This window comes from Syngnathoides biaculeatus, chromosome 3 (genome assembly GCF_019802595.1).
Source record: "Syngnathoides biaculeatus isolate LvHL_M chromosome 3, ASM1980259v1, whole genome shotgun sequence".
NCBI classification, from domain to species: domain Eukaryota; kingdom Metazoa; phylum Chordata; class Actinopteri; order Syngnathiformes; family Syngnathidae; genus Syngnathoides; species Syngnathoides biaculeatus.
The window spans coordinates 35,572,606-35,600,173 of record NC_084642.1 but is presented as its reverse complement, the minus strand read 5'-3'; the positions used below and the strand labels follow the sequence as shown (position 1 = coordinate 35,600,173).

Here is a 27,568-nt window from a genome sequence, read left to right as displayed (position 1 = left end):
GGTGATATGGACCCCTGAGATGGAAGAAAGTTGATTAATTAGTTAATTTAATTGTTATTACACGAATGCATTGCTAATCAGAATACTATGGTTAGACTAGTGGGGACACAACCAATCTATTCTTGAAAAAAGTTCATTGCTTTTTAAATTGTTTTGAAACTTACAATTACAAATGGAAAAAAAAGTAAATTCTGATTCTCAATTCATGAATTGTGTTGCATGTTTTACCTGATCAAGGTATGTTTGTAAACGATGTTATTGGCATACACCAACAGAGGGAGGGATCTTAGTGTGAGGCTCAAGAAAATCTGCAGTCAAACTGGCAACTTTGTATCAGTTGGTCCTCCATTTTCCACATTTTGATCCATAAAGATGAGACCAACTGGTTCATCTGCCTAATGCCAACAGAAACTGCAGCTCCCACCCCCGAAATCATGCTTTTGTTCTGACTGCATTGGAACAGCTATTTAGTCAGATGTTTGATATCATCCACCCATTAATTTTCAATTCTGTTTCTCTCATTTGGGTCCCATCTGATTTGGGACGAGAGACAGGCCACACACAACTTGGACTGAAGCAAATGAAAGATGGACAGATTAAGAATGGTTCTTTTTTTAGAAATTGGACAATAATCCCTGAATGTTTGGAAAAGATTAATTTGACAGAAAAACCACGGACAAATTTGACAAATTCTACTACAGTTAACTCCAGTTGCTGTATGGAGCTACAGTATACCGTATTACTATTATTATTCATCCATTGCTGTTAAAGTCCTCTCCAATACATGGATGAAAACAAATATCCCTCAGTTTGATCCTCTTTTGATTCTGACTCTGGTTGAATTAGGGTCAGATTATGGCAAGTAATAAGGAGGTGTAATGTGACAAAAATGGGATTCCAGACAGTAGCAAAGCAGCCTTGGGACTACAAGACTACTTTTTAGCCAAATGGCTCTTGTGTGCCATTTCAGAGTGATGGATTATTGTATGTTCTCTGCATGGGCTGGATTTTATGAAATCAAGAGTGTTTCCTCCCACAATCAAGTGACTCTATTTTTGCGCTTCAGAATTCATGTGAGTGTGGTTATCTGTCTTTGATGAATCTTTTACTAACATAACTCTCAAATTAAATTAAATCAAATTCTCTATCTTAGCTGTTAGGGCAAAATATTTACAAGCTGGTCTCGAGATACAATGTCCAGTCATGAAGTTTTAATGACCCACTCGATGTTTATTTACTAGTAGACAAAACAAAAACTCTCAAAATCAACAGAATTGGCTTTCAGTTGGGACTCAGGAAACAGTATGAAAAACATCCCAAAAGTTATTAAAGAGTCCAAGCTCTGAAACTCCACATACAGATTCAGATTTTGACTTTTGAACAAATTTATTGTCCGTGTTCTGCTTTTCTGGGTATATTAAACTGTAGTGAGAAAAACAAAAATTTATTTATCTTGGCGAATCAAAGTTAAGAGTATGTTGGCTTAAAAAACAAACAAAAAAAACATTGACAATTAAAAAAAAAGAGTATAGAATCACTCAGAGGGATAGTAATCAGTATAATAAATGAAATGAAAACAAAAATCATTAAAATGAATGCATACACCAGCATAGATCCATGGCTCTGAAAATATAGACCTACAGTAATGTGAAGAAAAATTAGCACTTTCCTGATTTTTTAGCTACCAGACACAAAGGTTTCAAATCATCAAACCAATTTTAATATCACTCAACCCAAGAAAATACAAAACAGAGTTTTCAAGTAACAATTCAGTTTAATCAGGCACAGAAAAAAAATCCAAACTTTTCTGACTATCTGTGAAAAGAAGGTTGTGCCACCATTGGCAGCAATAACTGAAATCAAGTGTTTGAGATAATTGGTAATGAGTCTTTCACATCGCTCTGGAGGAATTTTCTCCCAGTCTCCTTTGCAGAATTGTTTAATTCTGCTATATTAGAGGGGTTTCTCGCATGAACTGCCCGTTTAAGGTCATGCCACAGCATCAATATTGGATTTAAATCCGGACTTCGACTTGGCCTTTCAAAAACCTTCATTTTTTTTTCTTTTTTTTTTTTTAGCCATTCAGAGGTGGCCTTCCTGGTGTGTTTCGGATCATTGTCCTGTTGCATGATCCAAGAGTACTTGAGTATGAGGGCACGAATTCATGGCCGGACGTTCTCCTTCAGGATATCTTGGTACACAGCAGAATTCATTGTTTCACAAGTTGTCCCAGTCCTGAGTCAGCAAAGCAGCACCAGACCATCACATTGTCACCACCATGCTTCACTGTTGGTATAATGTTCCATCCATCCATTCATTTTTGAGCCACTTATCCTAACAAGGCTCGCAGGAGTCCCGTAGCCAATCCCAGCTGTCATCGGGTAGGAGGCAGGGTACACCCTGAACTGGTTGCCAGCCAATTGCAGGGCACATGGAGACAATCAACAGTGCCACTCACAACTACACCTCAAGGAAATTTTGAGTCTCCAATAAATGCAGGTTTTGGGGATTTGGGAGGAAACCGGAGTGCCCATAGAAAACCCACGCAGGCACGGGGGGTAACATGCAAACTCCACAAAAGCGGGGTTGGGATTTGAACCCTGGTCCTCAGAACTGTGAGCCCAACAATCTAACAAGATTCCCCCACCCTGTCATGTTCTTTTTATCAAATGTTGTGACATCCTTTTGCCAAATTTAACGGGCTGCACGCCTTGCAAAAAGTTCCGTTTTTGACTCGTCAGTCTACAGACTGTTTTTCCAAAAGCTGCATAAGTATTTGTAGCACTCTTGGAGTAATTTTAGTTGGAACTACTTTACGTTCTCTGACAGATTCTATTTAAATGATTTCTTTATTCAACAAGTATGCTCGTATTCAGGTTTGGGTCTGGCTTGTGAAATTTAACTCACCTTTCCCAAATTTGTGATCATTCACAGTGACTTTGTGATTTAACAAAAGGGGACAGTAGCTTTTTCACAGAGGGTCAGAAAGGTTTGGATTTTTTTTTGTGTATTAATAAATGTAATTGTCATTTGAAAACAACATGTGTTTCCTTGGGTTGTCTGTGAGTGCTATTATAAAATGTGTTTGATGATTTGAAAACTTTGTGTGTGATAGATATGGAAAAAAATAAATAACTATCACGAAGGGGCAAATACTTTTTCATGGCACTGTAAATGTGTCCAGCATTTTTAAATTATACAACATTTCTCAAAATGTTTTTACATTGCTTGGAATAAACATCTTGGCTGTGTTTTGATATAATGCATACAGTACAGGATGCAGAACCAGATGACAGTCCCAGCTGAAGGTGATGGGAGACAAACATCACTTCCCAATTCAGTTGTCACATTAAGCTCTGTATTTGAATGTAACAATATCTACAGCATACCTCACGGTTTGCTTTTATCATGGTATTAATCTCTCTACACAATTATTATTGCGATACCGTAGAAAAGCTCACACTATTGCAGTAAGACACACAAGATTGCAGGAAGGTTCACAATGGAGGGGGGAGGAATAAGCAAATGCAAACCTTTTTCTTGCTGGCCGAGTCCTTCTCAATAGGCTTTAGTAGTTTAGTAGTTTCTGTCCATTTTCCATGGGGTTTGGTGAAATAATATAATAGATATAAAATCCATAATGAATGTGGCCTTCTAAGCATATAGTGTATTATTTTGCCCTTCCATGCCAACCCATCACGTCTTACATTTACATACTGTACCTCCAAAAGACTGCAGCAATAATCATTCTACACTGAAAATAACAAAACTGCACATTGAAAAGTTGTTTACTAATTTGACTATTTACCGTCATTTTTTTTTCATTTATAATGAGATAATGGAGACTGACAGTCCATCCATATATTTTCTGAGCCTCACAATGGTCATGGGAGTACTGGAGCCTATCTCAGCTATCATCGGCAGGAGGCAGGGTACACCCTGAACTGGTTGCCAGCCAATTGCAGGGCACATTGAGACCAACAACAGCCACACTCACAATCACACTTTGGGGCAATTTGGAGTCTCCAGTTAATGCATGTTTTTGAGATGTGGGAGGAAATCGGAGAAAACCCACACAGGCCAGAATTTGAACCCTGGTCCTCAGAACTGTGAGGCCAAGGCTCTAACCAATTGACCACTGTGCCGCCTGGAGTCTGACTATTAACTATAAATTAGTCCCATCTTGTGGTCAATACAACTGGTATTTTCATTATTTTTTGGGGGGGAAACTCACAGAGGCTGATGCTTGCTTTTCATAAAAACTCTCCTTTCAGGTTTATCTTTGGTCTTTGAAGTAATTAAAAGATGGTTCATAATACTTTTGAACTCTTGTTTTAGGCCAAGAAGCAAATGATGCATTGTTCCACATGAGCCCTCACCTTTTTACTTCGAGACCCCTGACCAAAGAGTTACCATCAAAATCATAATTGGTGTTGGTGGTACTGATTTTGGACCATCACATGCTACCCTTTCTAAGGACATTCGTAAATATTTCGAGCTGATGCAATATCACATTCTACACATTTTACCAAGGCATGGCTGTGGATGTGGAATGAGTTTGCAAGGTTGTGTGTATTTAGTTCAGTGCAGGCCAGATTTGAACAACCTGGAGTACTGTGCTGGAGTCAGAGAAAGGTGTTTGGACTGACTAGGGTCCAAGGGAAAGTCGCAGCCTGTATCCTGTAGGCATGTGCGTCTCTTAATGGGCCCATTCACGCTGACTTAAACATTAAATATATATGTCAATGTACTAATTTTGTTTCCTATTTACGCTTAGTTATTTATGTATACTTATACTACTGTAGGATAGTATTTCATGAAGCCATGTTTGCCCGTTTGAGCAAAGCTATGGTGGCCCTGTCAGAACCTGGACTGCCCTCATATATTCATAATATAATATGTAAAGTTTTGGTGATTATTTTGTAATTGGCATATTTTTGTGCTGTATTATTGAAACCCCTTGAAGAAATGAATAGAATTGCATTCATGGGGATGAGTACTGTCCTCATTAAAATCAAGTCATTGCAATAGCACAAATTAATAATAATGCTTAAACCAATGCTGGTAAATCACTTACAAAATTATGAAAATATTTACTTACCGACATTGTAGTACTCCTTTATCTGATGTCTTGATGTTGTGCACATTATGTATGTTACAGAGCTGTTAAATGTTACAAAGTGTCTGTGTTTTATTACACAATCACTGACCGCTGACCGGGGCGAGCATAACAGGTGTTGTTCCGGATATTGGGGTCAGGGGGTAATCCAGCATCCGACATTACCGGCGAGTACGGCAATTTGAATTACCACTGACAAAAATTTCATTTATGTATTTGATAAAATAAACAATAAAACAATTACAAGTATCCGATGGATACCAAAGGCATTTCTGTAGGATTAATGGCAGCATTATGTGACAATTGGCAATCTTTTACTGTTATCGCAACACGGAGTTTGATAAAATCGTTTTGGGCAATGACTTTGAACAGGCTTTTTTATTTTATGATTTATGAAATTCTTGTGTATGGCCATGGGGCTCACCCACATTTGACATTTTCACACATTAAAACACCCACCTTTTGCCACATTAAATATTCTACAAAATCTACATTATTTTGTCCCTCAACATTTCTTGACCAATTCATCCATTCCAAATACAAAATGTTTATCACGTTCCCTCAAATTTCTGCATTATCAAAATTTCACAGCTTTTACCCACATATCACTTTTCCTTCATTAAAATATCCTTATTTTTGTATTCTGCATGATTCGTTACTGCTTCACATTTCTTCACTGATTCAAACCACTCAAACTTCCAAATGTTCTTATTTACTACACATCCCTCCATTGTCTGTACTGCTTACCCTCATTTGGGCTGGAGCCACGCTGGCACCTTTCTCACCTAACTTTGTGCAAGAGGCGGGGTACACCCTGAAATTGTTGCAAGCCAATCACACTTTTGTATTACATTCCAAAAAATTACCAACTTATTAAAAGTAGAAGGCCCGAATTGTAATTTTCTTTTTACATATTGTTCTCGTGTTTTCTCTCTCTCTCTTTTTTTTTTTTTTTTACAATTCAAACCTTTCTAACCTCAAACTTTTCAGCTCATTTTAAGTCATTTCATACCATTCAACATAATTGTTGTCTGGTGCGGGGGAGAAATTTGTTAGAATAGTACAAGACATGTACGAGGGTAGCAGAACAACGGTGAGATGTGCCGTTGGTATGCTGCATCAGGGTTCTGCGCTAAACCCCTTCCTGTTTGCGGTAGTAATGGACAGGCTGACAGATGAGGTTAGACTGGAATCCCCTTGGACCATAATGTTCGGAGATGATATTGTGATCTGCAGTGAAAGCAGGGAACAGGCGGAGGAACAATTAGAAAGATGGAGGCACGCACTGGAAAGGAGAGGAATGAAGATTAGCCGTAGTAAAACAGAATATATGTGCATGAATGCGAGGGGCGGAGGAGGAAGAGTGAAGCTCCAGGGTGTAGAGATAGCAAAGGTGGACAACTTCAAATACTTGGGGTCAACAATACAGAGCAATGGAGAGTGTTGTAAGGAAGTGAAGAAACGAGTCCAAGCGGTTTGGACCAGTTGGCGGAAGGTGTCTGGTGTTCTATGTGACAGAAGAGTATCCGCCAGGATGAAGGGGAGAATTTATAAAACAGTGGTGATGTACGGATTAGAGATGGTGGCCCTGAAGAAACAACAGGAAGCAGAAGTTGAGGTAGCAGAAATGAAGATACTCAGGTTCTCGCTTGGTGTGAACAGGTTGGATAGGATTAGAAATAAGATCATTAGAGGGACAGCCAAAGTTGGATGTTTTGGAGACAAGGTGAGAGAGAGCAGACTTCGATGGTTTGGACATTTTCAGAAATGAGAGAGTGAGTATATTGGTAGAAGGGTGCTGAGGATTGAGCTGCTAGGCAAAAGAGCGAGAAGAAGACCAAAGAAAAGGTTGATGGATGTTGTGAGGGAGGGCATGAGGACAGTGGGTGTTAGAGAGGAGGATGCACGAGATAGGCTTAAATGGAAAAAGATGACACGCTGTGGCGACCCCTAATGGGACAAGCCGGAAAAAAAGAAGAAGATACCATTCAACATTATTCATTATCATTCTGCCATGTTTCTATGTGATTGCTTTCAGTTTTCAGTACTCAATTTTTTTCTGAAATGGCAGTTATTTACCAATTGCTCAAAATTGATTCATATAATTGAAAACGGTAGTCACTTTGTGTTTTTTTTTTGCAAAAAAATACATTAAATCATGATGATTCGTGAAATATGGACCATCAAGACACATACTTCCTTTAACTAACTAACAAACTATAAATGTAACCATTCAGACACCACATTTAGGCGAATAGAACATCTTTATTTTTTTTAAATTAAATTAAATTATAAAAGCTCAGCTCTGTATGTACATTTATGTGCGTTTCCAGGTAAAGCTGAATTTATTCACATGGGTGAAGAAGTGGATGGGGTGGATATGAGAGCTGAGGTTGGCCTGCTGAGTCGTAACATCCTCGTCCGTGGTGAGATGGAGGCCAGCTGTTATGGCAATGAAGCCTGCAAATTCTTTGACTTTGACACCTTTGGAGGGCATTTGAAGGTATGCTCTTGGCATACACATTTTTGCTGAACACATAAATGTGAAATACTGCATAAAAAAGACATTTTACTGTTATAGTAAGTACGTCAACATTTAAGTTACGTGATTTAGAACATAAGAAAAACCCTGTCGGACAGTACTGGTTTGTGTCAGGTGAATAACCTGGCAACCACTTTCATTTCCCACTGTTGCTGGACTTTAAACCCTCCAAATTGCAATCGCTTGCAGGTGCGTATTACCAAGGTAACTGAAAGACAATGAAACAAAATGAACAGTGACATCAGTTTAAGAGTGTAACACCGGCGACTTGTGTGTCATATTCCTCTTCAAGTTAACGCCAAAGCCATAAGCTCTCTGTCTGCACAGAGCTGAATGTGACAATAGATAGAACTTCTGCCATCATGGGCGCCATATCAATGCTCGCCTGGAAATGCTCCACATTTTACATGGGCAGTGGATCTAGTCATATTGTTTATCTGTGATCCAAAAATAATAATGTGGCCCATTCACTGCCTTTGTAGAAAACCAGCGCTAGTCGACATCAGTGGCCAGTTCTGGAAGTACCACACTTTGTCAATGTCGGTTTAAGAGACAAGTGGAAGCTAGAGGTTAAATCGTATAAATGTATTTGATTTAGGCCCATTTGAAATGTCCCCAGGGATGTCTTCTAGTCAACAATCTATGAGCAGATTTCTTAATCCAAGATAACATTAACGTTAAACATGAGTGTAAATAGTAACCTGTAGTAAGTAATAAGCAAGAAATTTAGTAATCAATATTGAACCATTTATTCAAGTTCAATAAATCCTTATTCCCTCATAGAATGAAAATAATTTAAACCTTGTAAAGCAATTTATCAATAAGGCTGAATCACATTATGAATCCAAAACATATGAACTTCATACAATACAAATATTCCTCAAAAATCCAAGTCATGCAAGCAGTTAGAATAAAAAGATCAATAGCAATACAGAGATAGAAAAGGACATAGACATAGGAGAGAAATGCCTTTGTGTGTTTTTACCAAGGTAATTGATCTTATTCTATTATACAATTCCATCACATTCCAAACTGTCATTTATTGCTTGTGTACAGTGTGTATGTGACAGGGGCGTGGCCATGCCATTGCCCTGGGTGAGGCTGCCTGTGGCACCAGCTTCCTCATCCGTTTCTCATTCAGGATAATTAATGTATGCATTTAAGATTTGCGTGTGTGTGGTGTGTATTAGTTTGTCAAATCATTGTACTGTACGTTGATGTCATATTCCTGGAGTTCCATGTTCACGAACCCTGGCTCGTTGATGACATTGCCCTTCGCCCTGTGATCCTGACACTGTTGCCTTTTTGGACTCCCTGCTTGTGTCTCGACCTTGGATCAAATAAATACCACCCCAGACGTACCTGATCTCGGGAATCGTGCATTCTGGGTCCAACCCCATGATCTGTTCCCGACAAAACGATATGGCCAGCTCATGGACCCTGCCAACTCCAAACCAGTGCACAAAACTCTTTGGGATTAGGGATTCCCCCATGGTAGCTTCACCCTTCCATAACCTTACCTCGCTCAACAGATTATTTCCGTGGGACCCAGCCTGTGAGCTCGCTTTTAAAAAACTAAAGACCAAATTTGTCTCTGCCCCTATCCTCACCATACCTAATCGAAACCGTCAGTTTGTGGTTGAGGTCGACACATCGGATTGTGGGGTTGGGGCGGTTCACTTGCAGAGAAATTCCGCTGATGGCGAATTAAATCCTGACGTGATTGCAACAAACACACACATACACACACTCGTAAACACGAGCGCCAATGAAGATTAAAGTGAAGTGCTTGAAAATAAAGGCCATTCTTGACATTTGTGCTTTAACATCTCCAAACCTCCCAACTCTTCAAATATCTGCAGAATTATTCCATTTTCTAAAAAGGTTTAATCAGTCGAGTGGAGTTACAGTGAAGTGATTTTTTTTTTCTGGTGACATTAGCTACAATTTATCATTCGGTTGTTCTAGTCCGTTTTCTTTGATTGTCTCAATAACCTATACAGGCAGATTTCATCACTTCATTTCAATTCTTCAATACTCCTCCTTGGTACTCTTTCACACTACCTCCTGTATTTCTCTCCTCAGAAACTCTCATTATAGAAGTGGGCCAAATTTTTCTTTGTAGAAATCCTCATATCTTTTGTCACAACTAAGACTAAATTATTCTCTCTGTGGCCATCAGGTAGAGCGAGGTTTCAAGGCCACGCATATATCCGGTGTGGAGCTGCAGCATATGGGTCAGCAAAAGATGGGACACTACCCAGTCCACTTCCATATGAATGGTGAAGTGGATGAGAAGGGAGGCTATAACCCCCCCACCTATGTCAGTGATCTGTCAATCCACCACTCATTCTCTCGCTGTGTAACTATCCACAGCTCCAATGGACTTCTGGTGAGTTGAGCTGTTGTTTATAAGAGAAATGTATTCGACCGCCACCCACGGTTTTCTATCACAGATGCACTAACTAAACAGTGTTGGAAATCAATAAAACTGATTAAATGTTCACTTTCATCTGAATTTAAACATACCAGTATATACAAGGTCTGTAACATAAATTATATTTAAAAAATATGGTAGTTGTTGTTGGTGGTGGCACGGTGGCGCAGCTGTAAAGCATTGACCAAACAGTTCCAAAGATGTGGGTTCAATCCCGGCCCCGCCTGTATGGAGTTTACATGTTTTCCCCATGCCTGGATAGGTTTTCTCCGGGCACTCTGGTTTTCTTCCACATCCCAAAAAACATGTATTAACTGGAGACTCTAAATTGCCCTTTGGTGTGATTGCGAGTGTGACTGTTGTCTGTCTCCATGTGCCCTGCGATTGGCTGGCAACCAGTTAAGGGTGTACCCTGCCTCCTGCCTGATAAGATCTCTGACCCAAACCTCGTGAAGAAAAGTGGCTCAGAAAATAAAATCTACTTGTCAGAGTACTTTAAATACACTTAACTTTTTGCATTTACTTCAGTATTTATGTAAAGAAGGATTGATACATTTACTCTGTTCCAAAAATCGACAAACAGTTCGATACATTTATTTATCTATTTTTAGACTCCATCTTTGACTTCCACAAAAGGCTCCCATTGCGCCAATCAAACGTGAACACACAAGGCAGTCACATGACTATGCACAAAACCTTCACAGCCTTGTTGTTGGCGGAACAGTGGAGCAGCTGTAAAGCCCTGACCTTACAATTCTGAGGACTCGAGTTCAACCCTGCCTGTCTGGAGTCTACATGTTCTCCCTGTACCTGCATGGGTTTTCTCTGTGCGCTCCGGTTTCATCCCACATCCTGAAAAACATGCAACATTAATTGGACACTCTAAATTGCCCCCTAGGTGTGATTGTGAGTGTGGTTGTTTGTCTCTCTGTGCCCTGCGATTGGCTGGCACCCAGTTCAGGGTGTACCCTGCCTCCTGCCCATTGACAGCTGGGATTGGCTCCAGCAGTCTCGTGACCCTGCTGAGAATAAGCGGCAAAGAAAATTGATGGATGGATGGAACTGAAATAAAAATGGTGTACATTGTACATTATTATTTCTTACTGCAATTAAGATACCTAAACATATAAACAAACTTGAATCTTTTGATCAATTAATTTCTTCTTGGAAAAACACAGTGAGCCTGTGCAAATTTGGCTATAAAAAGAGAATAGATTATGTATTTCTTTTTTCTTTTTTTACAAAACGCAGTTTAAAAGCACAGAGCTATATTGCAATCACTTGGATTAAAAAAATGTCTGTTTTTCTGACAGTTTTTTTGAGGGCTGTTTTTTTTATGTTTTTCTGAATATTTTTTCTGTTTTTCCGTTTCAATTGTTTTCATTCTGGTTTCGTGACAATTTTTTTCCCATTTTTATCAGTATTTTTTTCCTGCTTGTTGAGTGGAAAAGACACGAAAGGAAATTAGCCAGAAAAACAGAAAAATAACTCAGAAAGCTGAACAAAAATATTTAAGAAATAAAAGCCATAAAAAAAAGATGAAGTGAATGCAATATGCTTCCGTATAAAAGGACCACAAACCATGTAAAATGTAAATTGATTTGAAGACATCAACTCTGAACCAATGTCATTGTAAAGCAATACATTTGTGTAGGGATTAGAGAACAGAAAAACTAGTCGTTAATGAAATGGTAATCTTAATTTTTAATTAATATTTTTGTATGATTATTAGGTCATGAAATAATAAGCAACACTACCCAACACTGCACTTTATCGAGCAAAGTAAAATAATCTGATAATCAATGTTCCCTCTAAACTGTGCACCTATGCAATTGGGCATGTGGAGCGCACACTCGGGGAACATGAAAACGATCCAGCGCAATGAACCACAGTTTGACTTTTTTTTTTTTTTTTTTTTAATACCACAGCAGCTTGCGGTCTCTAACGAGCCGTTGCTCGGCCACACCCTCTATTTTCCCTTTTTACCTAACACCGCGCACCTCCAGCTCTTAAAGGGTTACACTCATAATTACAAACACCGTCCACCCACACAGTCTGGGCAACGTAGAGGAAAGACGAGTTAGACATGCTGTTTATGTTTACTTTCGATAATAATGGCAAAACTAAAAAAAAAAAAAAAAGGAAATGCTGTTGCTTTAATGAATGTTGGACTATGTGAATAATAATAATAATAATAATAATAATGAATGAAAAGTGGTGAAACTGGATGAGATTTTCTCTTTTTTGAATAAAAAACCTCTGGTCTGAAGCCAAAGTAGAAAGTACAGAATGAGATGGTGTATAATGTTAAAATTCAACCTTGGCACAGCCTGATAGAGGATGAAAGCACAGACAATAGTGCACAAAAAGCTAATCCTGTACTTTAAAAATAGGAGACATCATAACATTAACTTTAAAACTGTTTGGTAGCATCATTCAGCTTTTAACATGCATTGCTAAAGATATTCCGCAAGCAATAATTCAGTTTTACACCAAGAAAAACAGAATATCAGGATATCATTGTGGGTTAAAATAAATAAATGAAGTTGCAAAAGCAACAAAGCAACATTTCAAATTTACAGTTCATAGTTGGTTTGGTTTGGCAAGTTTGCAAAAACAAATAAAATTGTTCTTAAAATTTTCTGACAGTAATGTAAATGCTATAATCTTTTAATGAGTCATGTAACTTCCATCGATAACACCAATCTGACCACAGTGCATACGCCTGATGTAGCTCACAGTGGTCAAAGGGAGTGCTCACAAGCTTAGCGTGTTTGCTCAAACACGTCAAAAATTCGAGGGAGCGTTGCTGATGATATTTTTCACCTAGATTGCAGATAAAATATGCTATTCCTATTCCTGTTCAACCCGGTGCATACCATGGTTTGAGGATGTCACAACCTTATTAGATAATCAAATTATAGATTCAGAATAAGCATTAGAACTTTCTGAATATCAATTTGTTTTAAACCCCCTTTTACTGAAACTTCAAAAAGTAATTTTCACCCAATGAAAGCCTTTACAGCACATCACTCCCCACCCTCATCCAGCTTCACCTGATCTCCATTAAGTTCCAGATGGTCTTACATCTTAAATTTTAAGTGTTTCTACCTCCCTTTAAACACTTATCTGCCTTGGCCTTAGCATACCTGGCTAATCCATGCCACCTACTTCGCCCACCCATCCATACACCCGTCTGGGACATTTAAAAACAATAAAGCACCATCTGCTTAAAGCAAAGCATGAATACACACAAAACACAAATGACCAGTTGAAATATTGTACATGTGTTTGAAAAAAAAATTTGTCATCTTTAAGTTTGTTAGATTATTACATTGGTTTAACCGTGTTAATGTACTTCTTTTTTCAGTGTGCTTGTTGTCTGTGACTCCAAAACTAGTAAAAATGTTCTCCGTTGCAGGTAAAAGACGTGGTGGGCTATGACACACTGGGCCATTGTTTCTTCACAGAAGATGGGCCAGAGGAGAGAAACACATTTGATCACTGTCTGGGCCTGATGGTCCGAGCAGGCACTCTACTCCCTTCAGACAGAGACAGCAAGATGTGTCGTGACATCACTGATGGAGCATACCCAGGCTATGTAGCCAACCCGCGGCAAGACTGCAGGTAAGAAAAGATAATCATTTTATTAAGAAGATACAATAACAGGGAGACTATCTTGTGACTTAACTCAGAATCTATTGGTTCTGACAAAAAAAAAAAAAAAAGATGCAGACTAGACTAACACCTGAGGAACATCATCTGAAAAAGAATGCAAGCCCATTATACACAGCTTCAAAGGAGTAAGCCTCAGCTGGTTTTGGAGATAATGCTAATACAGTCCAATTAGTGTTAGATCAGTGTTCCAAATGATTTTGTTAAAATGTAGTTTTATTCACAACATACTAATGCAAATGTCCAGGTGTTAGTTAAGCTTCTCCATTCTACATTGTAAAATAAAGGACTTATATTTTTGTTTAGCACAATGGTACAAAAGTGTCCCCACTAAATACATACAGTATATGGAGTGTACCGTATGCACTGGTGATAAAACTGCAAGGATCACATTTCCAGAACAAGTTTGAGAATTTATTTGCATGATGTATGTTGATTGTTATATTCATCCAATATTTTCAACCAAAAGAAGTGATAAGTGCTGTTATTGAATGACATTTTGGACGAGAAAAGTATTAAATGTGACTTAAGATAAATCATGAGTTCAACCATTGATTACTAATTATGAAGCGTAATATTGTAGAATCAGAAAAAAAAAACAGAAGGCACTGAAAAAAACTGCATATTTGATAACAGAAGTAGGCATTTTTCAGCATACTTTAACTGTCGGCAAGACTATAAATATAAAGCTTTGAGATGCAACAATGAATATAAAATACCTTAATCCAGGTCACATGACTTTATCTCGTCAAACTGAGTCTGCCTTAAGCCGCAGAGCATAAGCAAAGGTTTTAGATTCATAATGGCTCTAGAATGCACATAATACAAAGTAATTCACCTTCCCTGCATTAAAATACAAAAAGGATTTAAGGTTTCTCTTAGACATGATCTAAAACTCAACTTCCTTCTATTTCGCTGACTTACTTGTCTTCTTCCATCAAATGCAGCCCTATGGGGGCACAAACCAGTGCAATCTGTAGGCCGGTCCCAAGCCCGGATAAATGCAGAGGGTTGCGTCAGGAAGGGCATCCGGCGTAAAAACTGTGCCAAACAAATATGAGCGTTCATCTAAAGAATCCCATACCGGATCGGTCGTGGCCGGGGTTAACAACGCCCGCCCCCGGCACTGTTAACCTGCAGGGCGTCGGTGGAAATTCAGCTACTGTGGGTCGAAGACAAAGAAGAGGAGGAAACCGGATCCAGCGTCAGAAGAAAAAGAGGAATGCACAGAGCCTACAACTGAGTGTAGGGACTATGACAGGAAAAGCACAGGAGTTGGTTGACATTCTGTGCATCCAAGAGAGCAGGTGGAAAGGTAGTAAGGCTAGAAGTTTGGGAGCAGGGTTTAAATTATTCTACCACGGAGTAGATGGGAAGAGAAATGGAGTAGGGGTTATTTTAAAGGAAGAGCTGGCTAAGAATGTCTTGGAGGTGAAAAGAGTATCAGATCGAGTGATGAGACTAAAATTTTAAATTGAGGGTGTTATGTATAATGTGGTTAGCGGCTATGCACCACAGGTAGGATGTGACCTAGAGTTGAAAGAGAAATTCTGGAAGGAACTAGATGAAGTAGTTCTGAGCATCCCAGACAGCGAGAGAGTTGTGATTGGTGCAGATTGTAATGGACATATTGGTAAAGGAAACAGGGGCGATGAAGAAGTGATGGGTAAGTACGGCATCCAGGAAAGGAACTTTGAAGGGCAGATGGTGGTGGACTTTGCAAAAAGGATGGAGATGGCTGTAGTGAACACTTATTTCCAGAAGAGGGAGGAACATATAGTGACCTACAAGAGCGGAGGTAGAACCACGCAGGTAGATTATATTTTGTGCAGACGATGTAATCTGAAGGAGGTTACTGACTGTAAAGTAGTGGTAGGGGAGAGTGTAGCTCGACAGCATAGGATGGTAGTATGTAGGATGATTCTGGTGGTGGGTAGGAAGATTAAGAAGACAAAAGGTAGACCAGAGAACCATGTGGTGGAAGCTGAGAAAGGAAGAATGTTGTGCGGCCTTCCGGAAAGAGGTGAGACAGGCTCTTGATGGACAACCGAAGCTCCCGGAAGACTGGACGACGACAGCCAAGGTGATCAGAGAGACAGGCAGGAGAGTACTTGGTGTGACATCTGGTAGGAAAGGGGAGAAGGAGACTTGGTGGTGGAACCCCAAAATACAGGGAGTCATACAAGGAAAGAGATTAGCGAAGAAGAAGTGGGATGCTGAGAGGACTGAGGAGAGGCGAAAGGAGTACATCGAGATGCGACGTAGGGCAAAGGTAGAGGTGGCAAAGGCTAAACAAGAGCCATATGAAGACATGTACACCAGGTTGGACACGAAAGAGGGAGAAAAGGATCTCTACAGGTTGGCCAGACAGAGGTTTAGAGATGGGAAGGATGTGCAGAAGGTTAGGGTGATTAAGGATAGAGATGGAAATGTGTTGACTGGTGCCGGTAGTGTGCTAAATAGATGGAAAGAATACTTTGAGAAGTTGATGAATGAAGAAAATGAGAGAGAAGGAAGAGTTGAAGAGGCAAGAGTGAAGGACCAGGAAGTGGAAATGATTACTAAGGGGGAAGTCAGAAAGGCACTACAAAGGATGAAAAATGGAAAGGCAGTTGGTCCTGATGACATACCGGTAGAGGTATGGAAGCAATTTGGAGAGATGGCTGTGGAGTTTTTGACCAACTTATTCAACAGAATACTAGCGGGCGAAAAGATGCCTGAAGAATGGAGGAAAAGTGTTCTAGTTCCCATTTTTAAGAACAAAGGGGATGTTCAGAGCTGTGGGAACTATAGAGGTATAAAGTTGATGAGCCACACAATGAAGTTATGGGAAAGAGTAGTGGAGGCTACACTCAGGACAGAAGTAAGTATCTGCGAGCAACAGTATGGTTTCATGCCTAGAAAGAGTACCACAGATGCATTATTTGCCTTGAGGATGCTCGTGGAAAAGTACAAAGAAGGTCAGAAGGAGCTACATTGTGTCTTTGTGGATCTAGAGAAAGCCTATGACAGAGTACCAAGAGAGGAACTGTGGTACTGCATACGTAAGTCTGGTGTGGCAGAGAAGTATGTTAAAATAGTACAGGACATGTATGATGGCAGCAGAACAATGGTGAGGTGTGCCTTATGTGTGACAGAGGAATTTAAGGTGGAGGTGGGACTGCATCAGGGATCAGCTCTGAGCCCCTTCCTGTTTGCAGTGGTAATGGATAGGCTGACAGATGAGGTTAGACTGGAATCCCCTTGGACCATGATGTTTGCAGATGATATTGTCATATGCAGTGAAAGCAGGGAGCATGCAGAGGAACAATTGGAAAGATGAAGACATGCACTGGAAAGGAGAGGAATGAAGATTAGCCGAAGTAAAACAGAATATATGTGCGTGAATGAGAAAAGTAGAGGGGGAAGAGTGAGGCTACAGGGAGAAGAGATAGCGAGGGTGGACGACTTCAAATACTTGGGGTCAACAATACAGAGCAATGGAGAGTGTGGTCAGGAAGTGAAGAAACGGGTACAAGCAGGTTGGAACAGCTGGCGAAAGGTGTCTGGTGTGTTATGTGACAGAAGAGTGTCTGCTAGGATGAAGGGCAAAGTTTACAAAACAGTGGGGAGGCCGGCCATGATGTACGGATTAGAGACGGTGGCACTGAAGAAACAACAGGAAGCTGAACTGGAGGTGGCAGAAATGAAGATGTTGAGGTTCTCGCTCGGAGTGACCAGGTTGGATAGGATTAGAAATGAGCTCATTAGAGGGACAGCCAAAGCTGGATGTTTTGGAGACAAGATTCGAGAGAGCAGACTTCGATGGTTTGGACATGTTCAGAGGCGAGAGAGTGAGTATATTGGTAGAAGGATGCTGAGGATGGAGCTCCCAGGCAAAAGAGCGAGAGGAAGACCAAAGAGAAGGTTTATGGATGTGGTGAGGGAAGACATGAGGGCAGTTGGGGTTAGAGAGGAAGATGCAGGAGATAGGCTAAGATGGCAAAAGATGACACGCTGTGGCGACCCCTAACGGGACAAGCCGAAAGGAAAAGAAGACTTGTCTTCTTCCATCTGAATGTATCTATGTATAAGTTAAGCAATATCAGAAAGCTTTTCATCACATTTGTCATTATCATTGTATTTAGCAATTATTTTCAGATCCGAGTTCATAAATGTGGGTTAGAAATTCCAATTGAATCAGACATAATTACACAAACAATATTTCTACTTTAGAGTTAGACTTTAGGAGGATTAATTTCCAATCAGACGTACATGATCCCCTGTGGCTTTTCTTTTATCGGCAACTGTTTTGTGTGTATGTTTTTGTATTGTGTGTGTGTGTGTGTTTCAATTAGTGTTGTTATTCCATTGCTTCGATAATAACATGTTGTGTGAGTGGCCAGATAGGCTGCATTAAAAAAATGGTAATGTTGTGGCATCGTACGTGTGTGTGTCTTGGCATGTGCGACTGTGTGTGTCGGCGGGGAGGGGCGATGTGTGTGCATGCATTATTACAAAATGGATGAATGTTAAAAATACTTCAATCACCTCCATAGATTTATTCTTGTTTACAAAAGTCAATTTGTCAACATGATTGGATCAATTTGATACCATCGATTCTTCAATATTTTTAACATTGCTCTGACGAAGCTGCTCTGTCACTCACTGTGGCTGACACACAAACAGATACGCACTGCACACACCTCATATTTTATTGTCAGTCATTATACCCAAGTTGACACCATAACTGAGCCACCTCGCAATTCTTTCCTCCATAACAGTTTCGGCAGTGCAACCAAGGGTGCACACTCACTTCTGCTGTAGTTTGAAATGTACATTGAAACACATACCACATACCGTCCATTGTCATTCACCATGCATCCTCACACACATCCTCCCTGCAGGAAGTGGAAGGCCAATTTTGGGCACAGCTTTTCTCACGGCACAGAATTGCTTGCAATTGGGGTGTTCTTGTTGTCGGAGAAGATGTTTCGCCTCTCATCCAAGCAGGTGTACTCCTTTAATGCACCAAGGCTTAATTAGGACCACTCTAGCATGAGTGTCACGCCGCCCCCCGCCACAAATTATATTACTCTTTTCAGGTGCAAAATAACGGTAGTTATGATGCATTGGAGTGAGGCCACTGCGGGCCAGTAACATTCATTTGGCTGGAATCACCCTCGGGAGTATTCCATCCACCTTTAAGACCTTTTACTGTGTGTTTTGTTATTTGTGAGAGGCTAAATTATTTTATCTTTTGAGAAGAGGAAGACATTGAAATTAGAAGGTACTGTACGTGATGCCTTGAACCTCCTCTTTTCTTTCAAGATGGATTAATCTATGTTCTGAATTGCGCCAGTTACATAGTTGCCTTGTTTCCCTCAACATGTATCAATATGTTGCGTATTGTATATGACAGCATACAATACAGTACACCAGGTTGTTTTTCTGGGGATGGGTTCTCTGGAGTTGTGGTGTACCAGCCTTTGTCTGAAGGGGTTAGTAGGTTTGCAATGTACCAGAATTTTATGTTTTTATGTTTTCAGATAGACCTGAGACTAGGCAGTTCTTTCCAATAAGAAATCACCCCTTCCTAACCTCTCCGTAGAGGTAAGAAAAGCTTTGAGTTCACTGAGCAAGGAAAAAAACATCAGAAGCATTCCCAGCAGATAAGGAGAAACGCACACTACCTGTAATTCTCAACACAACAGACTACCATATGTACAGTACTTCATCTTTGCAATGATCCCGACACATATGGAAGACTGAAAAGTGACCAAGTCACTGGGTATTAGAGGAGAATCACAGACTACCTACAAAGTACAAACATTACAGAGATGATTGGACTTTGGACTTATGTGCTTTATAGAAAAACACACGAAGTAGGGGTTTGTCTCAAACCCATTTTTAGCACTACACTGTAGCATTGCTAAATATGTGGCCAACATCAGACTCAAAAATGCTGCTCTGAATTGAAAGAAGATCCCATCATTGTGAAGAAAGAAAGAAAATAACATTTTTCTATATTTTCTTGCTGAAGTGATCAACTGAACCGTTGAGGGAAATGGGGAAGATTAAATTGTGTTAAGGTGTCAGAATCAGTGAAACTGTGAAATTTATTGGTTTGAATTTGAATATTGTGGATGGATGGATGGATGGATAACTCCAGAGATTTAGGCAGGAATAATGGAAACAACGAATTGAGGTATTGCCTCTTGGTCACTGGTCATTAAGAAATCTAGTCTAAGAGATAATCATATATTATATGTCTGCAAAAAGGGAAATTGATTCTCATTCTGACATCTATGACATGTGGTACATCTCTATAGAGCACATGACAAACCTGTTGATATGCATCACATGTATGCATAAAATGGGACATTAATAGCATTTGAAAAATTAGTACACAATGAAAGGCATGGGTTAGGTGATTGCAATTAAAATGCATAACATTTATGTAAATATTGATGTTGATTGTACATACAGGATGTTCAGGGTAATGTCACTTGAGAGTGTCCAAATGTACTGTTCTCACACTAAGTGGAGAGTTGTGATGTAAATGAATAGTGAATGGTATAAAGGACGACCAAAAGCATTGTTTCCAGCAGCAAAGCTGAATAAAACTGTTTGAGAGAGAGCTCCTTTGCTGCTGCAGTGTCGTGGAGAAGGTCAGCTCAGTCATGTCTGCTCCCTCACTGATTCACTTGTCAACATTTTCATTTGCATGGTGCAATCTACCTTCGTTATGAGTTTGTTAGTCCTTTGTCTATCCCTGGCTGGCACTGATGTGCTAGAACATCTTCAACATCTAGCTGCACACATTGATACATCTGAGTTCTGTAGGAAACTTGTATTGGTGTATTCTAGCGTAAAACTGGTTTTGCACATCATGAGACAAGCATGTAAAACTACACCTATAAAATATTTTGATTTGCCATTGTTTTTTTTTTTTTGTTGTTTTTTGCTTTTAAGTTGGTAAGCAACAGCAACAGTGGCCATTTGAACTTTCACTAAGAATCATGAATGCTCAATCCCAATATAGACCATTTTCCTAGCAGCACTCCTTTGAATTCAATCATTAATAATCTGTTTGCTTTTTTATTTTAATGTATTTTTTAGTTATTTTTAATACAAATAATAATGAATTTACAGTTAAGTGAAAGCTCAACTTTCCGATGGTTCTCTTACTGCTGAATCCATCTGTCACTCAAGCAGTCATAGCTTTTACTCTGTTTTTAATATTATGCTGTTATTCAGTAATTCATTTTCCGTACTGCTTATCCTCATCAGATTCTGCACCATGCTAGAACCTATCCCACCTTTCTTTGGACAACCTTTAACTGGTCGCCCGCCAATCACAGGGCACATACTAAGAAACAAGCATTCATACTCACATTCACATCTGCGGACAATTTAGAGCTGCAGTGTCAAACTAATTTTTTGTTGAGTCAATATAAACAATTTGCTTTCACAGGCCACGTTAAATGAGGTGGGGCAGATGTGGCCCCTGGGCCTTGAGTTTGTCACTTGTGATTTAAATTCTTCAATTCACCTAACATTTTTTCCTTTTTTTTTTTTTTTTAAAAAGTTTAGATCCATCTCTGTCAGCCTGTCCAACATGTTTGCTTGAAAAGAAACTCAGACTTTATTTTCCCTTTGTCTTTTTTGGTCTCAAGCATATTATGGAGCAAATGATGATGTTGATGGAGGCCAGGTCTGGTGATGATAACATATGTGTCAGAGACTAAACTAAAAATTTCACTGCTGATGAATATAATCATTTTCTCGCTTTCTTCTTCCCGACTGACGGTTTATTTATTTATTTATTTATTTTTAGTGCAACTTCAACATTCTGGATTGCCAACCCAAATAACAACCTTATCAACTGTGCTGCTGCAGGCTCAGAGGTGAGTTTCTATGATCACTTTGAGAACTCTCATCTCCTCTCCTCCTCCCAACTTCACCATATGTTGGTGTCCCAGGTCAAATTATGAATTGTATACATATATCACTCCAGAGCCAAGCAAAGAGACAAACAAACACTGTCACACATTCAATGTGATACTTCTAATTATGATCGTACTTTCACAATATTCAATCAGGTGAAGAGGAATCTCATTAATCTGAATGTAATAATCTTGTCCAACATACTGAAAGGGAGTGTGAGAGTGTTGATGTAAATGGAATGTATTATGTGCACTTTGAATATTGTACTGTATGCCAAAAGTTTAATGTATATGAATACAGTATTATAGATTTACGGCGGAGTAAATTCACCTTTTTTATGTACTGTTCTGTGCTTTAGGAAACAGGATTCTGGTTTATCTTCCACCATGTACCCACTGGACCATCTGAGGGGCTGTATTCACCTGGAAAAACAGAACACACACCTATGGGCCAGTTCACCAACAACAGAGCTCATTCCAATTACAGGGTGGGTCTGGAAATATATCAGTTAAATTAAAACTACCCAAACAACCAAATCTCATTTACATAGTAATTAATTAATTGAATCAAGGACACTGTGAGCCTCTCTTGGCATTGTCACCATATCGTGGTGAAAGAATGTGTGTGGCCCAATGATTATAGGAGCTACGTATCTGGGGCTTCAACCCCCTGGTGGGGTTAACCTATGGCAAAACAGGTCATAGATGAGAGACCAGAAAAAGTACACTGAAAGAACCCTTATGAGAAATAATATTGGACCTCATTTTCCCTCATCTGGATGCGGGTTAACTGCGGGAGCATCTCTGGAACTACTGTAGGTGGGGAGATGGAGAACAGTGGCAAGTACCTGGTAGCCGGGCATGCACCAATGGGGCTTAGCTGGACACAGCACAGCCCCAAAAGACAATGTGGGTCCCCCTTCCCATGGGCTCACCACCTGTGCCAGCAGCCAAAGGGGTTGCGTGCAGTGTAATCTGGCCTGCAGCCAATGTCGGGAACCTTGATCATTTGATCCTCTATTGCAGAAACTGTCTCAATGGAAGTGGAACATCACTTTTTCTGGCAGGGAAAGAGCCTGAGGTAGTGTGCGAGGTTGAGATATAGTCGGGCTCCTCTTAACACACAGCTTGGCCTCTGGTACCTGTCTTCTTCAGAAGTGTTGGACTCTCTTGTACTCTGGAGTTGCCCACGGTGCAGACGAAGTGGAGTTGGAAGTGGAGTGGAGTTGCACACCACACCTAGCAGGTGTGGGTATACTGATTGCCCATCATCTCGGTGCCTGTAGATTGGAGACTGAGCGGGTAACCACCAATGTTCCCTCTAAGCTCTGCACCTTCGCAATTGCGCACACGTAGCGCACACGCAGCGCACATGAAAACCGATCCAGTGCAGTGAACAACAAAAGTAAAAAAAAAAAATGCTGTTGCTTTAATGAATGTTGGAGTATGTGAATAATAATAATAATAATAATAATAATAATAAAAGAAAAACTGGTGAAACTAGACGAGATTTTCTCTTTTTTGGGTAAAAAAAAAAAAAAAAGGTCTGGTCTGAAGCCAAAGTAGAAAGTACAGGATGAGATGGTGTATAATGTTAAAATTCCACCTTGGTGCAGCCTGATAGAGGATGAAAACACAGACAATACAGTACACAAAAAGCTAATTCTGTACTTTAAAAATAGGAGACATCATAACATTAATCTTAAAACTGTTTGGTAGCATCATTCAGCTTTTAACATGCATTGCTAAAGATATTCTGCAAGCAATAATTCAGTTTTCCACCAAGAAAAACAGACAGGGATATCATTGTGGGTTAAAATAAAAAATGAAACAAAGTTGGAAGCAACATTTCAAATTTACAGTTCATACTTGGCTTGGTTAGCAATATAGTTTTTTGTTTGTTAACATTTTCATTGCAAGTTTGCAAAAACACAAATAAAATTCTTAAATTTTTCTGATGGTAATGTAAATGTTGTCATCTGAATCTTTTGAGGCATGTAGCTTCAATGGATAACACCAATCTGACCACAGTGCATATGCCTGATGTTGCTCAAAGTGGTCAAAGGGAGCACTCACGGGCTTAGCGTATTTGCTCAGACACGTCAAAAATTAAAGGGAACGTTGGCAACCGCCTTCTGTATTCAGGTTGGGTGACTGGTGCAGACTATTGTCTGTGCCTATGCACTAAAGAACTGTCCAGAATACCTACCTTTCTTGGAGTCCTTGGAGTGGGGTGATGCAGAGTAGCCCTTCTGTGGACTCCATCGTTCTGCTGGGGGACTTTAATACTCATGTGGGCAATGACAGAAGACCTGGAAGAGCATGACTAGGAAGAATGGCCCTCCCAATCACAACACAAATGGTTTTCTGTTATTGGACTTCTGTGCTCATCACAGATTGTCCATAACAAACACCATGTTCAGACAAAAGCGTGTCCATATATACACTTGGCACCATGACACTCAAGGCCACAGATTGATGTACGTTTTTGTGGTCATGTCATCGGACATTCACCCGCATGTCTTTGACACGCAGGTGAAGAGAGAGGTGAAACTGTCAACCGATCACCACCTGGAGCTGTGTTGGCTCCAAGTGATGGAGTTTCAATGCACATCTCTGACAGAACTTCACCTACATCCTGATGGAGGCAGACACTGAGTCTGAGTGGACCATGTTCTGTGCCTCCATTATTGAGGTGGCCAACTAGAGCCGTGGTCATAAGGTGGTTGGTACTTCTTGTGGCTTCAATCCCTGAACTCATTGGTGTACACCAGTGGAAAAAGTTGCAGTCAAGAAGGCATTCTGTTGGGGCCTATTGACCTGTCAGGCTCCAGATACATCTGCTGGTTAACAGCTAGACAAATGGAAGAGTGCTTTTTTTTGGGCGCTGATCCAAATTCTGGGGTGGGAGGAGTTTTGTGAAGCCATTGAGAATGTCTTCTAAAATTGTGGCCCATCATCGACATCTCATATTGGGGAAGTAGTGCACCTTCAATTCTGTGTATTGTTGAGATGGGGCACTGCTGTCTTCAACTCAGTGCGACATTGGAAATTGTGAGTCGGTAGGCAGAATAATTCTAAGACTTACTAAATTCTACGAACAGGCCTATCCAAGAGGAAGCTGAGTCTTCAAGATGAGGAGAGTTTCTCTATCACCAGCTTTGAATTGGACTCCAGCATGGCAATTCTTTGTCACAGATTATGTTCATTGCCTGTAGGACAGAATTTCAAGGCCTAGCTGAGGTGTTGTGGGGGTCTCGTTTGATGGGTTTGCACATTTGTGGAGGAGTTCAAGTATCCTTTTGTTCACCAGTTAGGGATGAAAGGAACGGGAGATATGCGGATCACAGTAGCATCCACAGTGGTGTGGACTCTGTATCGGTCTTTTATGCTGAAGAAGGAACTGGGCCACAAGGTGATGCTCTCAATTTACTGGTCAATGTGTATTCCTACCCTGACCTATGGTCAAAATCTGTTGTTCGTAACTGAAAAAAAAAATGGATACAAATGGATGAAATTAGTTTCTTCTGCAGGGCTCTCCCATAGAGATAGGGTGAGGAGCTTAGTCATCCAGGAGGTTATGTTTGAGTGGATATATCCTGGTTGGTGTATATTAGACGTTTGTATTGGATAAAATAGCACAATGCCACATGGCTGCCAATGTGGAACAGTTTTCAGATGCTGAATGTGATTAAATGAGGAGTGCTCAAATATATGGTGAGTGCTTGAAATAAATAATTTTCCTTGGTTTCAGGCTGGATTCATCCTAGATAATGGAGTCAAGACCACTCAGGCAAATGACAAGGACAAGAGACCTTTCCTCTCACTGGTTGGAGCCAGGTCTGTATTTGTTGGCATCTTTTACATTGTTTTCGCTACTCTTAACCACCCAGAGGGTTTTTGTTACTTTATTACAGGATAGACAGTTTGCAGTAGGTTGTATACATGGCCCAACTCCAAGATAGTTGGGATGCTGTAAAATGTAATTAAAACACAATACAATGGTTTGCAAATTCTTTTCAACCTCTATTTAATTTAATGTGCCAAAAAACGAGATATCTAAAGTTAAAACTGATGACTTTGTTATTGTTTGATTTTGGTTTACAATTGTTTTTGAATTTGATTTCAAACTTCAAAAAAATTGGGACCTCTTCATGGTTACCACTACATTGTTCCTTCTAACAACATTCACTATACATTTGAGAAGAGAGGGCACTGATTGTTGAAGCTTTGTCGATGGAAGTCTTTCTCATTGTTGTGTTTTATCCATCTTCATTGTTCAATAGTTTGGGGCTTCCATTGCCTTATTTTGCGCTTCATAACATACCAAACATTCTCAGCAGGAGAGACCTTCTAGCATTAATGGTGCCTTCACCGATGTGCCTCTTTTGCCCCGAGGACACAACATACATGATTTCCAAAAACAATATGAAATATGAAATCGTCAGACTGGACTTTTCCTCTTTGCGTCAGTCCATCTCAGATAAGATAGGGGCAGAGAAGGCAAGGCAGGGCAAATTTATTTATATAACACATTACATACACGTGCTTGATACAAAAGAATACATGCAGTCTACAATGCAATCTTTAGACTGGACTTACAAACATTGACACCAAGGATATCACACATTTTTCATCCTGATAATTACAAGGGACAGAAAGTTGGTCAAAGAAATATGGCACATAAGTCAAGCTACAGGCTTAGTGAGGATAAAGTGCAAACAAATCCAACCATTATCTCCAATTAGCTCTCTGAAACTAGCTCAATTCAATATTAGGTCATTGTGTAATAAATTGCCTTGATTAATGACATTACATGATCGAGACATTTACTACTAAATGTGGTAGCAGCACAATGTACGACTGGTTAGAGCAACTGACTCACAGTTCTCAGGACCAGAGTCCAATTCATAGTCCTGCTTGTGTGGAATTTGCATGTTCTACTTGTGCCTAGGTAGGTTTTCTCCAGGAGTATATTATTATTATCTCCACATTCCAAAAACCTGCATTAATTGGAGACTCTAAATTGCCCAGAGGTGTGAATGTGAGTGCAAACGGTTGTTTGTCTGGGTGTTCCCTGCAATTTGACCCCTGCGTACAGGGCACTTAACCACGCCTCCTGAAGTGATGTCACGCCACGTGCGCTGACGTCAGACAATCAATTAGGAAAAATATCAGCGCAGCAAGAAAGGAATAGACCGAAACTGTCCAATTTACCGGCTGATTTCTCACTCGCATTCTTAGCTAACAGTGAAATATCGTTGAAAAGCAGACAGCAGGGTTCAAGTATTTCAGCGAGGGGTATTTCAATGGTATTTACATGCATATCGACGGAGAAACCAGTGATATTAGCGCAAGATCTTTCCAGAGTCAGAGGAAGACCGAGAAGCCACTTAATATAATATATTATAACCCAAATACGAATTCGTCATTGACAGTTTCCTATTTTTGTGTTACATATCACACTTGTGTGCAGAATCTGTATATGTATCTGTATAGCCGTTTGTGAACCACTGTATGAAGGAAAAGAAGGCGAGGCTTGATTTACGAGTTGTTTCTCTCGTTTTCTTTGTGTAACATCACGCGCTCCCCTCAATAATTATTCTTGAAATAGTGCCGAACCTACGCAAGTCCCGACTGAGTACGACAATCACTACTTTCGTGTCCTCAAACATCCTTCCTTCAGTCTTGGTGTCTCGGTGCACGTTGAAGGCTTTTAGGACTGCTAGTCTGGTTTAGCTTAGCTCATTAGCCGCGAACAAAGGGACACGTTTGTGCAGTCAGATCATCGCAAAATATCGCTCAACACAGATCAAGTGTGTCAATCATTCACACATAGCTATATTATGCAAGCGAAGAACTACTAA

The 27,568-nt window shown here is 40.0% G+C and overlaps 1 protein-coding gene and 1 long non-coding RNA gene across 6 annotated transcripts in view; one reads left to right on the top strand and one right to left on the bottom strand.

Moving 5' to 3' along the window:
- The window catches only part of LOC133498578 (cell migration-inducing and hyaluronan-binding protein-like), a 151,891-nt gene that overhangs the window by 96,489 nt on the left and 27,834 nt on the right, over positions 1-27,568 (top strand). Inside the window, exons 12-17 of the mRNA XM_061815597.1 lie at positions 7,453-7,622; positions 9,844-10,053; positions 13,520-13,725; positions 21,593-21,662; positions 22,061-22,189; positions 25,456-25,541. Of these exons, the coding sequence (XP_061671581.1) occupies positions 7,453-7,622; positions 9,844-10,053; positions 13,520-13,725; positions 21,593-21,662; positions 22,061-22,189; positions 25,456-25,541 (871 nt within the window). The remainder of the gene's footprint in view (positions 1-7,452; positions 7,623-9,843; positions 10,054-13,519; positions 13,726-21,592; positions 21,663-22,060; positions 22,190-25,455; positions 25,542-27,568) is intronic.
- Positions 7,654-27,568, bottom strand: part of LOC133498582 (uncharacterized) — a 36,271-nt gene continuing 16,356 nt past the window's right edge. For 3 of the 5 annotated variants that reach the window (XR_009794355.1, XR_009794353.1, XR_009794356.1), the window contains exons 2-3: positions 22,033-22,124; positions 7,654-7,869 (exon numbers count right to left, since the gene is read on the bottom strand). This is a non-coding gene — a long non-coding RNA (uncharacterized LOC133498582). Of the gene's footprint in view, positions 7,870-13,582; positions 13,720-22,032; positions 22,125-27,568 lie in introns of those variants that run through there. The other 2 variants (XR_009794352.1, XR_009794354.1) reach the window with 1 other exon arrangement.